The following is a 13,722-nucleotide window of genomic DNA, read 5'->3' as shown; positions in this document are numbered from 1 at the left end:
TCCTTCGTAATCAAGAAATAAATGCCAAAATCATGGGCTTGTCCGGGAATTGAACCCGGGACCTCTCGCACCCGAAGCGAGAATCATACCTCTAGACCAACAAGCCCTGTCGGCAAAGATATTTTTAAGATTCCCAGAAACACGAGCTTTCACTCAGGTCACCTGACGCCAATAACAACCTCAATATAATGATAAATCACAACAACTGCCATCATATTATTGACTGGCAACATTTACCAAATATGACAGCTCTACTTATTAAACATGAATAGGAGGAGGGTTGGTTACAAACACAGTGAGAACATTTAGACTCCACTCAAAAAGAAATTAATCTAAGATATTAAACCAACGCCGCCCTTAATGTGAAGCAACCCAACAGTTTGACCCCAGATAATTCACAGTCGATTCCACATGATTACAGGCTGTGTTGTTGCTGGTTGTTGTCGTTCAAAGCCGTGCGCAGCTTCAGGAGTGACAGTGACCTCAGCAGAACGTGGCAGAGTCTTTGACTGATAACACGTCATCTGATTTAACGACAGGGCCATTTGATAAATGGGCACGCTTTTTGGGAGGCAGACATCCAGTGGGGAGTTGGCCTTGGGCAAACATGAAATCCCACAGGTCACAGAGGCAGATGGATGGACTGCGGTTCTCTGTCACTTTCATCGCTTAACTACTTGTCCCAGGATTCATAAATCTAGATTCCAGACTGGCAGCTCCGGGCAAACACCAGCAGCTGGCGCCACCTTTACGCAACCTTGACTTCATCAGAAACTCCTTATGACTCCGCTCCTAGTCAACCCATTTTCATAAATGACACTACAGAAGAAAAGTATGGCTGATTTATCCACCGACTACCGTGTGCCCTCTCTTCATGCTGAGGCGCCGTCGTCTCATGAAGCATAAAGAGCAACAGGGTTTGAGGGAGAAGGTGCCTCGCACATTCGCAGCAAATTGATTTTATTCAGAGGTTTATGTACTCTCTGTGCAAAGCAGCAGCTCATAGAAAAGTAATAAATTCTGATGAGACAAGGCTGCTCGCATATGAACCAGGGAGCTGGGCGTAAATTTAAATCAACTCTCCTCCCAGCATATATTTCTTTCACCAACTTATCCCCCGTCTGGCTCTGGACTGCAGGAAATGAATTTCCAGCACTCAGAGAAAATAACAGCTCTGTAAACCCCTCCCCTCAGCCTGAGATGGTTAAACAATCAAGCACATCTCGCAGCCTGCCATCATGGAGAGAGGAAGTGCTCCCAAGTTTAACCTGCTGCTTTGACGTACCACACGTCACTCACTCAGCTATGAAATCTTAAGCTTCAACCATCTACAGATTTGTCCTTTATAGCGAGAGATGCTAGGTGCTAAATTTGCATGTTGTTGGATCGTTGGAGGAAATTGGAGAAACCACCATCTCACATGAGGGGTACATGCAAACTTCATGTAGAACCAATCATCATGTAGACTGATCCAACAAACCATGTGAACGTCTGACTATAAGGCAGGAGCAATAATTAGTTTTTTACTACCGTGTGCCCCCCATGTGAAATTCTTGAGAACTTTTATCTGAAACTAGGTTTTGTTTTTATTGTTTTTGACATTTAGTGACCTCACCTAGCAATCATAACTGAGGTCCTGAACCCAATTTCTCACAAAGAGAAACGCTAAAACTACAAGAAAGAAAGATTTTAAAAAAGGCTTCAATTTTTGAAGTTTCCTTCTTTTTTTTCCTTTTTTATTTTACATGTTTTACATCCCAAGTAGTTACATTTTCTACATGAGAGATGATGAAAACACACAATTTTCAGTTTATCCTTTTCTTGTAAAATATTATCCTTTAATGATTAACAACGCAATTCATTTTTTATTTATTTAATTTTTATGTAATATTTGAATTCATCTTTTGCACTCAAGAGAGAATGAAGGGGTGATTTTAATGTTAAAGCAGCAGCTGCTCTGGCAGATATCAGTAACTGCACAGCAAGTTGAATGTTTTCAGCTTTCAGAACAACATGTTCAGACATTATGTCTGCAAATCTCTTTAGTCCGTCAACATAGCACACCTCAGCCTCAAATTTATCGTTAGATTGTTGGTCTCAAAATATTTGTGGGAACACAATTCAATCTTTCTTCCACTAATGTTTTACTTCTTAACTTGTACATCAAATAGGAAGAAAAAATGAATTTCTAGAGTATAACGTCACAAAGAGTGACGTGAGATTTTTACACACCATGTCTGCCACATGCAAGCTATATGCTATGCTATATGTTATGCTATATATTATGCCATATACTATGCTATGCTATATGCCATATGCATATACAGTAGAATTACTGCATGTATATATAATTGTGTTTTCTTTTTTTGTTCCTTTGATTCCTAGTTTTCTTTTGCAAGAATTCCATTGGTGCAATTTACCAATGTGTATTCTTAACGTTTATGTTTGCTGCTAGTAAATATCTTGAATTGCCATCTGCATATATAATTCTTTTCTTTTTAACACTTACGCAGAGGACGCAGATGTTGTTCAACAACCAGTAAATTAAACCACAACTAAAAAAAGAAATCAACTTATTAACTATTCTGAGATGTTTTGGTAATAACAAGCAAATGCTGGGCATATTAGAAGGAAGTCTATAAAAGCACCATCAGAATCCTGGGTCTAAATAATAACGGTATTACAATATTTATGAGCAACATGAGACGACAAAAAAAGCATTTTGTTTTTGTATGAAGAGAGTCAGGTTTTGTTTAATGTGCCACTGAGGCTGAGGGCTTCACAGGTCTAATTACAGAGAGATCCATAATGTGTCTGGGTAGTTGTCTTGAGGCATTTAAACCTCAAAAACAAAGTGCAAGAAAAGAGAAATCTTAAAATGTGCTACCGGCCCAAACATGTCAGATGTAAATGCTCCTGTTATAGAGAAACAGGACGTTTCCGCAGTTCTGCCAAAATGGTCCCTGCTTATGTTGACAGGTTTTAAAGTACTTTCGAAGTTAATTACTGCCACCTTGAGGACTGCAACACTCACACTCATGCTCTTCCTCTTTCATTTGGGAGCCTGTGTTGAGTAAATTACGCCACCTATGGAGAAAATGTTGCTCTTTGTTTCCAAACTATGTTTGGTTTAATTCCAGAGAGCTCCAACTGTATTTCATGCTCAGGAAGGAGAATTGAAACAGAATACGAGTGACTAAGCCGTCGTCAAAGGGTTGAACTGTTTTGCAGTTTACTGTGGAGAAATTGCATTGTTTAAAATTCAATAGCATTGGGAGGAAAAATCCTCTTACATCCTCAGAAGCAACTGATCGTCAACCAACACTGACAATAAACCCATTCATCCTGGATTTAGGTCACTCTTAGTCGATGCTGTCCGTTTATTTATTCTTTTAACAACTGCTCTTGTCGCTCAATCAACACAGCTGAGAGCACACAGTGTCTGAAAGGCATCCATCCTGACTCTACATATTTACCACAGGCAACAGCACCACCTATCCATTACAGTAAAACCGGTCACCTTCTCTTGAACTGTTCATCTCACAACTTCAATTTCCCTATGCCATTTAACAGTGTGCAGAGACGGACCATCCGTCAAGCTTAATGCTGTCTTTAATCCTCAGAAAAACGTTCTCCCGTTTACAGCCGAAAAAGAGAGCAGTAATTACACTGAGTGTAGGGTCATCAGATTGCACAGAGACACCGAAAGTGATGCCAGCGGGAGCGTTTGGTGAAACTCTCCAGAGGAAAAGTGCCTCAAATGCACAGAGTGACCTTACAGCAGCATCTGGGTTAAATATCTACTCTTCCTTTCATGCAGCAATCACAACGCATTCTGTGTGCTGCTGCTCCCCTACACAGGGGAGCAGCAGCAGCATTCTCCATGTGTCCATCTCTGTCTTTTAAGAAAAACAATTTATAATAGAAAACTTGGACCAGCATTTATATTTTTGGGCTCTAACATCAGGTCATAGTTTGGCAGCTGGAAAGTCTCAGGAATATACAAGCATCTTTTGAAAGACAAAACCCAAGGTGGTCAGATGAGATGTAGGTTAAAACTGAATTCATGAAATTAACAGTGAGTCCCTTGTAAGGATTTAAAGAACTACAGAAACCAGTCGCAGGTCAAAACATGCAGATAGAGCCAACCATCCATTGATATATATAAATGATCACATTTTTTATCAAAGTTTCAAAGTCATCTTTCAAATATATATGCAAAGATGCAGCTTTTCATTTTTGATGAATTTACAGAATATTTAAATATTTGTAAACATAATACTTTCGATGCACAGATTAGCCTGAAATTCGTTTGTATATGAAATGCTCTATTGAGATAATTACCTTTGTGAATTTAATTATTACACAGTTACACATACATTTAAATTTTAATTTTTTTACATTAAATTATTAATTAATAACTTGTTGAAATTAAACAAAACGAACGAGGAAGTGTTTTGTTTCTCTCTGTATCCAGACAGTTAAGGCTCCGAGTAACATTCCAATAAGAGCAAGACAAACATCCTCCCCGGTGTTAGTCCACAGCCCTGCAGCCCACCGATGTCTCAGCGCAATAATAAACAGTCACTATCGATAGAAGAGCACACAGTTAACGACACTTACCTTCCGCACCTGTCCCCCAGGAGCCAAACAGCAGCCAGACCAAGATCCCGCTAATCCCAGCGAGTCCTTTACTCCCCACGGACATGTTGAAGGGACGGGACACCACAGAGTATATTCCCGCCTGTCGGAGGGGAGACAGACCGTCCTGCTCCAGCTCCTCCTCCTCCTCTTCACCTCTTTCCTCTGCTTTCCTCCAGCTCTGCTCTGCTCTGCTCTGCTCCGGTGCGCTGCGCTGCAGTCGCACTGATGTGGTGCCACAGTGTATTGGCTTCAGCCGGTGCCCAGTGGAGAGAAGGAGGATGGTGCTGGCACAGCGCCCGCCCTTCCTAAAGAGATGGAATATAAAAGAAGGAGCTGAGGAGGAGGGAAAAGAAGGAGGCTTTTAATGAGTCTGCAGGTCCGGTTCGAGTGCACCTCCTCCCGGTAGGAGATCCTAGAACAGTGCAGAGTTGTCAGAGTCCCAGTAAGGGGATAGAGTCTCCAGCTGAGTGCACTGTGACATACAGTATATATTCGCTGTTCTGAGCCAAGCTCAGTTTTATTTCAGCACCTTGGACAGGGACACACGTGCCACACAAATGACAAACGGCAGCAACAGCAGTTCAGTCTCATAGATGCTGTTTTACTGGACATATTGAATCCTTACAAAACAACTTTACAGGTGATGTTGAACTCATTTTTCAAATGAGTGAAAACCCAAAACAAAAACAGTTTTTCTCATCTGACTGTCGGTGTCACTGCTGAGCAATTCTTACACATCTTTCACACTTTTGGCAAAGTTTTTTTTTTTCATTTTGCTGAACATCTCAAAAACGTTATTTAAGGTGAGGGAAACCAACCTGTGATATTTATATGTTTGTATGTATGTATGTATGTATGTATGTATAAATAAAGTCTGGGTTTTTTGCATTTCAGCCAGACAATAATCAATGACTCATCATCTACAGGGGCTTGTTGGTCTAGGGGGATGATTCTCGCTTTGGGTGCGAGAGGTCCCGGGTTCAAATCCCGGACAAGCCCTAAATTTGGGTAATTTAATTGTATATATAGATTGCATTTAACAAAACAGAATCCTATTAGTTAATAAACTGTAAATATGGTTCTCCACTGTTTTCCTTATAGCCCTGCTCTACACAGTGTACTATACGTGTGTAGTGCAAATATCATGGATACAAGTTTAGAACTGGCAAAGACATGGTTGGCAACAGAGACAGCCAAGAGCCATTCAAGGGAAATAACAAACCAAAATAGACGTTTCAGTGTGTTATTTTGTTCATATGTTGATTTTTATTTTTGTCCTATTCCTATTGGAAATGTTTAATTATAAAACATTAGTGTTGGAACAGTGTGGTCTGAGCGGAAGCTTCAAGCTTGCTTGTTGTTTTAGTACTGATTTGCTGGAAATGTCCCTTATTTGTATGTGTCCTCATGGATAACTCAGAGTGATGGACAAAGCAAAGATTGGTTTTGACCCAGGATTTCAGCACAGAAGCTGACAACAGAAAAATCAAATAAACTGTAGAGTTTTTTTGTTTTTTGCCCGCTGAGGAAACCGTCACATTTAAAGTGCAAAGCATTGACTTTGAATATCCAGCATGAGTGCAAACACTGCCGATGCAGGTCATGAGCCGTATTTATGGAAGGTTATGTAAAAACAGGAAAATGCAGATTTTTCCAGGTTGCAAGAAGACATTTCATAATTGTGTTCTCATCTGTATTCAGTTGAGTTCACGAGGCAACTTTAGATAAATATGCACAAATGTCACTCATCCACACACATCTACGGAAACACAAAGCCAAATATAAACACTGACCTTCAGAGCAGGAAGAATCATCACAGGAGCCTCGTTGTTTTTACTGAAGGTCATGAATGAAATCGGTGGTTAGCCTTGCTGCTGCACGCCCACGCAACCTTTGATCCCTGGACTGCAGGCTGCGTCTTATCAATGTCAGGCAATGAATGGTGGACAGATCGAGTCTGTCTTCACCAAAGGTCTGCACAGCCAAGGACACCTGATAAAAGAAGTGCACGTTACATTTATTTTTTCCACTTTTGATGATTCAAATGTGAAACCAGTGGATCACTGCAGCATTGAAAATACAGTGTGATCCCAGACAAGGACAGCGGTAACATACAACTACAGATGTGTCATCCACTCAGAGGTCTGACCACTGTGGACTCTGCTTTAAAGGTTTGATAACAACATTGAGCCACTTCCACACTTCTTCTTTGGAGGAAGAACCATAATGGATATGTGGTTCCTGTGGAGCTCAAACCCAGGACCCTGTGTGAGTAAGGCAGGCATGCTAACCACTACACTACGGAACCAAATCTAATCCAATGTAGTCAAATATAATCCAATGTAATTAAACAGAAAAAAAGACATTTACAAACACTTGTTTATAAAGTTGAGGACAGTCCCTCAGAACACGTCGTTATCTATTTCTACAGAAAAGAATTCCAGAAATGGGCAAATGAGACATTGGGACTCTGAAAATTACAAGGATTTTCAATGGAAAGTCCAACTGTTTTAACTCAAGGAATACTGTACTGTACCATTTACGTCCAAGGGGTTTGGAACAAAACATTTTTTCTGCATGTTTTCTTCAACCCAAGACACGGACATCAAACTACATCATCTGTGAGGCTGGTCCAGAGTGTGTTCTCAGGGTTCTGAAGAGATTTTTCAAACAGCTCTGAACCAGCAGTTAATGCCAGAATACATTTGCGTTAGAACTCGGTGATTGAGTCAAAGTTGTGTTTTAAAAAAACACTTTGAGGTTCCAGCTCCTCACCTTGATGCCGGCTAGATTCTCAAGCTGTTGTGAACTAATCTAACCTGAATTCATCACATCTGAACATCAAACGCTGCAGGGCTTTACCGAGTTTACGGACTTCAAAACATCATGTGAGATTCTGCTCATCTCTGAAGCCAAATTATTTCAATCACTCTGTTATGTTCTACCAGGCCTTTGAGGCGAACTCTAACAAGACCTTCGTGTTGAACCGGAGTTGGCTGCAGCACCCAGATCTGCAGCACGATCATATTCAACATGGCACGCATGGTGAGAATGACGGCCGGCGACAGAAATGAGAGGAGGCTGGTGTTTATACAGAGAAAAGGAGGAGAACAATGACTGAGGAGTGATACAGAAGAAGAGGCTCTGCAGTGACAGTCGATATCGACTGAGGCCAAGAGAGATAGGACTGACATCTGCTGATCTGTCTGTCTTAAGACAAACACTTTAATGTCTTTATGTTAAACGAGTAAAATTGGGAGCAAAATTAAAAGAAGAACAAAATTATTTCCTAGTCTTTGTGTCGTCTAAATAAGTCTGGGTTTTTTGCATTTCAGCCAGAGAATAATCAATAACTCATCATCTACAGGGGCTTGTTGGTCTAGGGGTATGATTCTCGCTTCGGGTGCGAGAGGTCCCGGGTTCAAATCCCGGACAAGCCCTAAATTTGGTTCATTTAATTATCAGCAAGAAAGATGATTCTTAAGAACGTTGACGTCATTGCTAACGCCAAAAACACAAATTCCTTTCTCCCTCCAGCTCTACATGTTCATGTACAATCAATAACTTTTCGACGTCCTGCTTGGATCTAAGATTACAACATATTTTGGATCTGGATCAATGGGTAGATCATTCATCCTTTAAACAGATGTGTCGGATTTCAAACACTGCCGCCTCCTCCCCCAGACACAAAACAAACAAATCACACATAGGAGTCAATTACAAGGAAAAAATGAAAAGTCTATTATTTCTACTCGTGCTGTTTCTGCTGCTACTGCTACGACTGCTACGACTGCTGCTGCTAACTAATTATAGTGACTGAAGACTGCTATTGTCGGGCTAATTTTCCTCCTGATAGGATAATGGTAGGGTGACAGAGTCAACTGCACAGAAATTAAGATTAGGGGCTTTAAAAAATGAAACTCAGAAACAGCTTTCTAATTATTCAAATTTTGATCCCTGAAAAGGCATGTCAATAATTTCTCAGTCAATTTTCCCAGCAACGTCTTCCATATTAGAATTAGTGAAATGTTATCTTCAATTTTGTTTGTTTTTTTTTTTTTTTTTGCTAAACTGAAAGTTGAGAGTTTGTACCTTCAATAAAGGGATGTTGGGATGTTGCAAATACATTTACTAAATGTTTGAGTTGATGAATAAACTAACTAGAAAATGATGTGTTTAGAAAATCATATATTTTATAATGTAAACTACTCTTAGTTTGTACTATTTCCTGGTTTTGATCCTTTAGATACTGAGACAATGCAGATCTGGTCAATATGGATAAGAAAGGGCAAAAAAGCAAAATTTTCTTGACCTTCACAGTTACATTGCGTTAAAGCTTCTGGAATAAATATTAACATCAGTGCAAGAAGGTGAAGATTACTTAGAAGTGTATGTTTGGTTCTCCACACACAGACAGGTGAAGACCCAGAGATGAATGTTTAACTATTATTGAAATTCTTAACTTCTTACTTTCTTTACGTCTCGTCTTTTCACCCACAGCAGCTTCTTCAAGGTCCTCGCTCTTCTTTCCCATGTTACACACACACACTTAAAAATGCATTTGATGCTCACTCAAAGTAAAGGCGTGTTAAAAAAAGGCCCATATTTCCTCCATCACCACCGTCTCCTCCTGTAGAGAGCGACAAGAAAAAAATGGATTAATGCCGTTTGTCGTCTTGCTGATTTGTTGCGGCGTCTGCATTAAATTACCTAACAATGAATAAAAATCTTTCTGCAAAACAGAAGTAATTTCTCTCACACAGGGAAAATGAAATGCACCACCATGTCGACTTTTCAGAGAGATGTTTTTTTTTCAGTATCCGTCATTCTGTTAAAATTCCAATTATGTTTATTCACCTCTATATTCGCTGCACTTATGATGAACTTTAAAAAAGGTTCCATTTTGACACAGTGTTTACATGAAGGCCATAAGGAAAGGCAGCCGAAAACAATAACAGTTTCTTTGTAAAGTGACAATTTTAAAAGGTGAAAAATTGTTGCGATCACAATTTCAAACTCAGTATTCTGAAAACAGGGCCAGAATCCCTTGATTCTCCTTTAGTTTCAGGCCAAGTGTGGAGCTTAGTCACAGTGACAGGAGGAAGCCGGCGGCAGTGGTTTGATCTGAAGGTGCAGAGGGACGGCAGCTAGAACCAAAGCTGGGTTCACTTCAGATCTGTGTGTCCAAATCAGCTCATTTGTACAGATTTTGTGCGCTGGAGATTTGAGTTAGTTACACCTGCAGTTGGAGGCAAAGCTGTTCTGTGGGAACTGGGAATTCACAAGAGGCAAAGACCTGAAAAATCTGAGGCTGTGGTTAAATAAACGACCACTGGAGAAGTGAGGCAGCTGACGTAGTTTGGGTGGTTACATAGTGATTGTGGAAAATCACATTTAAGTGCAAAACATGTGACTTAAAATGCAACAGTTTTGTGTTGTATTCTAGTCTGAAGCAGTTTGCCACTGCACAGTGATGCAGTGTCTTCACAGGTTTAAGAGTGAGCGCAAAAGACAATATGCATTGATCCTGAAGGTGGCACTACTGCAACCATCAAAATGGCAGGTGGGGTAAATCAGTGTCTCTGTCTCCTTTGAAGTCATCAGTGGTAAAGTATGACTGAATTGTCATTGTATGGATTGACAAACACAACAAAATCCCATTTTAACTCTAGAACTCTAGAACTCTACACCTGGAGAGTCAGGAAGCTGTTGGTGAGAAATGAACCTGCAACTTTACAATCAATATCCTGACCTTGTAACCACGAGGTTGCACTCTGTTAGTGATGCTCTAGACATGGAACAATGGTCACTTCAACAGGGCTTGTTGGTCTAGGGGTATGATTCTCGCTTCGGGTGTGAGAGGTCCCGGGTTCAAATCCCGGACAAGCCCTATTTAGGCTCCAGTAAAGAAAGGGATTTTTGTAGAGATAAAACTAACTGTTGCACAATCAATACTATGCTTCGTGTCATGAATGCTTTAAGACACTAACAGACCTTAATGGCTATTATCAGAACTACAAATGACTGCTTTTCTTCAAACGAGTCACAAACCAACAACCAACAAGAAACAACAACTACAAAAATTAAATGGCATTTGTGAAAAAAGATGTGACAAAATAAAGAAAATCTTCAAATCTACAAAATGGATAAATGGTCTATGTAAAAGTAGCCTATTACATAGGTTAGGTAAGGGGTTCCCAAACAATACACGAGTACTGCTGGTGGTACTTGAGCTCCCACTAGGGGTACCAGCAGTCAGATTTGATTATATTTGGCTGACCATACCGTGGTGTGGACCTGTGGGAATCATGTTTTACCTGATGGAAGTTTTAGTCACTACATCTGACATAATGACTTCATTTACAGCAAACTAAGTGAATGACTTGGAATCTGATCTACTCTGCTCATATTTATTCATGGAATCACCAAGTCATAGGGCAGCTATTTCTTTATATCTGTGTGTGTGTGTGTGTGTGTATTGTTTCAGTGTGGCTTTGACTGATAATTAATGTAAGAATCTTACGAGTAGAACACTATCTTCTTGGTGTAACGGTCCTAGCTGAACAGGGTAGTACGTTTAAATACTGAGGTAACAGAGTATTCCTTTACAGACATACTGAGTACCCACCAAGTATAACTTTTACATCCAGGTATAAAATGATGCCGTTTCATGCAAAACACGTTTGCAATGTGCTGATAAAGCGAACCGGGGTGAGGTGATTACATTCACCCGTCTGTGGTGACGTTTGTGAATTCACGCCTCAGTAAAGGCACATTTGACATTAACCGGCTGAGACCGGTTTCACGTTATGATAAAGGAATGTGGAGTGAGGAACATGAAGTCAAAGTTAAGCTCGGTTCTGCAGAGAGAGGTCCACATACAGTGCGACACATCCGTCATACAACGTCAGTGATTGGGTAATTACTCCAACTGTGGCGGGGGGAGGAAGTGCCTGCGCCACAGCTTTAAAATCATTTGAAACCCAGGAGGGTTTGAGTTAATGTGACACAACAGTGGATGTAGAGCAACATCACATCAAGAGTCAAGGAAGCATTACTCTATATAACGATCTTTATGAAGACGGATGGGTGAGGGGAGGGTGGAGGCAGACGTATGTAGACTCTGGGTCCATGAATCCAATACAGCAGAGAGGTATTTTTTTGCTGATGCGAGCAGTTCACATCAACTTCACTTATTGCTTTTATCTCCATTTTAAGGACGTGTTAAGCCTCCGTTGTCTCATTTACATTTCACACAGGTTTTCCACACTGTGAGGTTCAGAACATTTTCTGATATAGAGTATGGCAGAATGGAAAATTCATGGCTGAACATTTGAACACAGCACATTGAACTCAGGAATTCCAAGCACTTCACTGCCTGTTAATCCTCACCCTGTATATTGAACAGCCAGATCATTTCACTACAGTGTCCTTTACAGCTGAGTTAAACTGATACTGGAAATGATCAGATCACACTGTAGGCAACCATGTCTGTTATTATATCCGTCACAATGAGAGGTTTGTATATTAAAAGGAGTATACTGGAATTTATGTAATGTATGTTTGGAAGTACTGTGTACTGCAAAAAATAAAGTTGATGGAATGTGAATATCGATCACAGTTTTTATTTGTTTCTAACCATTTAATATTCTCATCTAACAATTTTCAAAGTGAGGCAGGTTGACATTACTAGGCATTTTTTTCATTTCTAGATTTGGTAATGATGCAGCCCATCTGGGCCACAGTGGAGGTAAGGCCTGAAGTGGCCCATATGTGAAATTGCAAGTACTGTATGGCCCAGTTGGGTGTACTTAATACTATATATATATATATATATATAAATCTTGCTGTTTATTGACAAGATAACCAGAAACAGACCAAAGACACACAGCAGTTAATGGACAACTTCACCTTTCAATGGATATTTACTACTCCTCACAGTATATCATGCTTTAATTTACTGCAAACTGAGTAACTGACTTTGAATCTGACCTACTTTGCACATACAAATATTAATTTACAGACTCCTTCATAAAACCAATACATTTTTTATTCCAAAATACTTCATGCTGAATTCACTGACATGTCATTCATTGAAACAGAACTTTCAGTTCACACCTCGTTATTCCCGCTCGGTGCTGACACACAATTACATGTCCAATAAAACACACACACACACACACACACTCTAGTAGGATTTGAAAATAATCATAACCTTACCAGACGGAGGCTCGGGGATCACGTCACCACAGGGAATCTTTGAAAACGCAGCAAAGACTGTGAAGAAAAAAAAATCATCAAGTCAAAAGTGTGTTGTTTTGTTGTTTTTCCCACTCCTCTTTCAAACCATCTGTCTTTTCTACATTCTAATTCTCCAGAGTCGCAGACAACTCTAAGATAAAGGCTGACAGCTGAGACCTGGCCTGAAGAGCCGGGCCCTGCGGTGTTGTAACGCTTCTCCCACGTACAGCTCAGGTCCGACTGGTGCCCTGGTACTGTTGTTACTGCACTGTTCTGTACTAACAGTACTTTTTTTTTTTTTACAGATTGACAGGTTTCTGTCTGATTCTGCATCTGGATTTACAGTAAACTGGAAAGAGGTGATTTATGATTTTATTTTAATTTTTCTTTCATTTCTGCTCAATCTATTTTCTTTATTTTATTTTTACTGTTTCACTTTGTCTTTTCCCTCAGAGAATTATATATAAAGTCATATTTATCAGTCAACTAATAAAGTCATTTCGTTTTTTTCTCCCTAATGTTGGATTTCAAACAGAGCTTTCAGTCTTTTTCTGTCATGATTGTGTGACTTTACCTTTGTGTTCTCTGCAGTCACAGGGGTTAAATGTATTCTCTTTATTCCTTTTATTTTTATTCAGATGGAAGCAGAAGTCTTGTTGCTGCTGCTGTTGCTACTGCTGCTGCTGGGCAGGCTGAAAAATCTTCCAGCTTGTAAAGGTTTTGTGAGCTGAGAGCTCCTTCACAACGCCGCCCAGTCACCCTTGTAACAAAAACAAAAACAGCCCAGGGTGGTACTGATGAGACTGGATTTATACAGCAAGGTCAGACAAGGCAGAG

General features: G+C 40.1%; 1 protein-coding gene and 4 non-coding genes across 6 annotated transcripts in view; 3 read left to right on the top strand and 2 right to left on the bottom strand.

The window, feature by feature from the left end:
- The window catches only part of LOC103396327 (contactin-associated protein-like 4), an 83,821-nt gene that overhangs the window by 63,139 nt on the left and 6,960 nt on the right, over positions 1 to 13,722 (bottom strand). The window contains exons 6-10 of one of the 2 annotated variants that reach the window (XM_008334371.3): positions 13,460 to 13,645; positions 12,865 to 12,921; positions 9,115 to 9,274; positions 6,438 to 6,636; positions 4,624 to 4,949 (exon numbers count right to left, since the gene is read on the bottom strand). In XM_008334371.3, coding sequence (XP_008332593.1) covers positions 4,624 to 4,708 — 85 coding nt within the window. In that variant the 5' untranslated portion in view covers positions 4,709 to 4,949; positions 6,438 to 6,636; positions 9,115 to 9,274; positions 12,865 to 12,921; positions 13,460 to 13,645. Of the gene's footprint in view, positions 1 to 4,623; positions 4,950 to 6,437; positions 6,637 to 9,114; positions 9,275 to 12,864; positions 13,646 to 13,722 lie in introns of both variants that reach the window. The other variant, XM_025064745.1, reaches the window with a different exon arrangement.
- trnap-cgg (transfer RNA proline (anticodon CGG)) lies at positions 35 to 106 on the bottom strand. Its single transcript has one exon. It is a non-coding gene; the product is annotated as a tRNA-Pro (tRNA).
- trnap-ugg (transfer RNA proline (anticodon UGG)) lies at positions 5,572 to 5,643 on the top strand. The gene has a single exon. It is a non-coding gene; the product is annotated as a tRNA-Pro (tRNA).
- Positions 8,013 to 8,084, top strand: trnap-cgg (transfer RNA proline (anticodon CGG)). Its single transcript has one exon. It is a non-coding gene; the product is annotated as a tRNA-Pro (tRNA).
- trnap-cgg (transfer RNA proline (anticodon CGG)) lies at positions 10,463 to 10,534 on the top strand. The gene has a single exon. It is a non-coding gene; the product is annotated as a tRNA-Pro (tRNA).

Source organism: Cynoglossus semilaevis, chromosome 2 (assembly GCF_000523025.1).
Source record: "Cynoglossus semilaevis isolate Cse_v1.0 chromosome 2, Cse_v1.0, whole genome shotgun sequence".
NCBI lineage: Eukaryota > Metazoa > Chordata > Actinopteri > Pleuronectiformes > Cynoglossidae > Cynoglossus > Cynoglossus semilaevis.
Note: the sequence above shows the minus strand (reverse complement) of the source record. Positions and strands in the feature narration are given on the sequence as shown.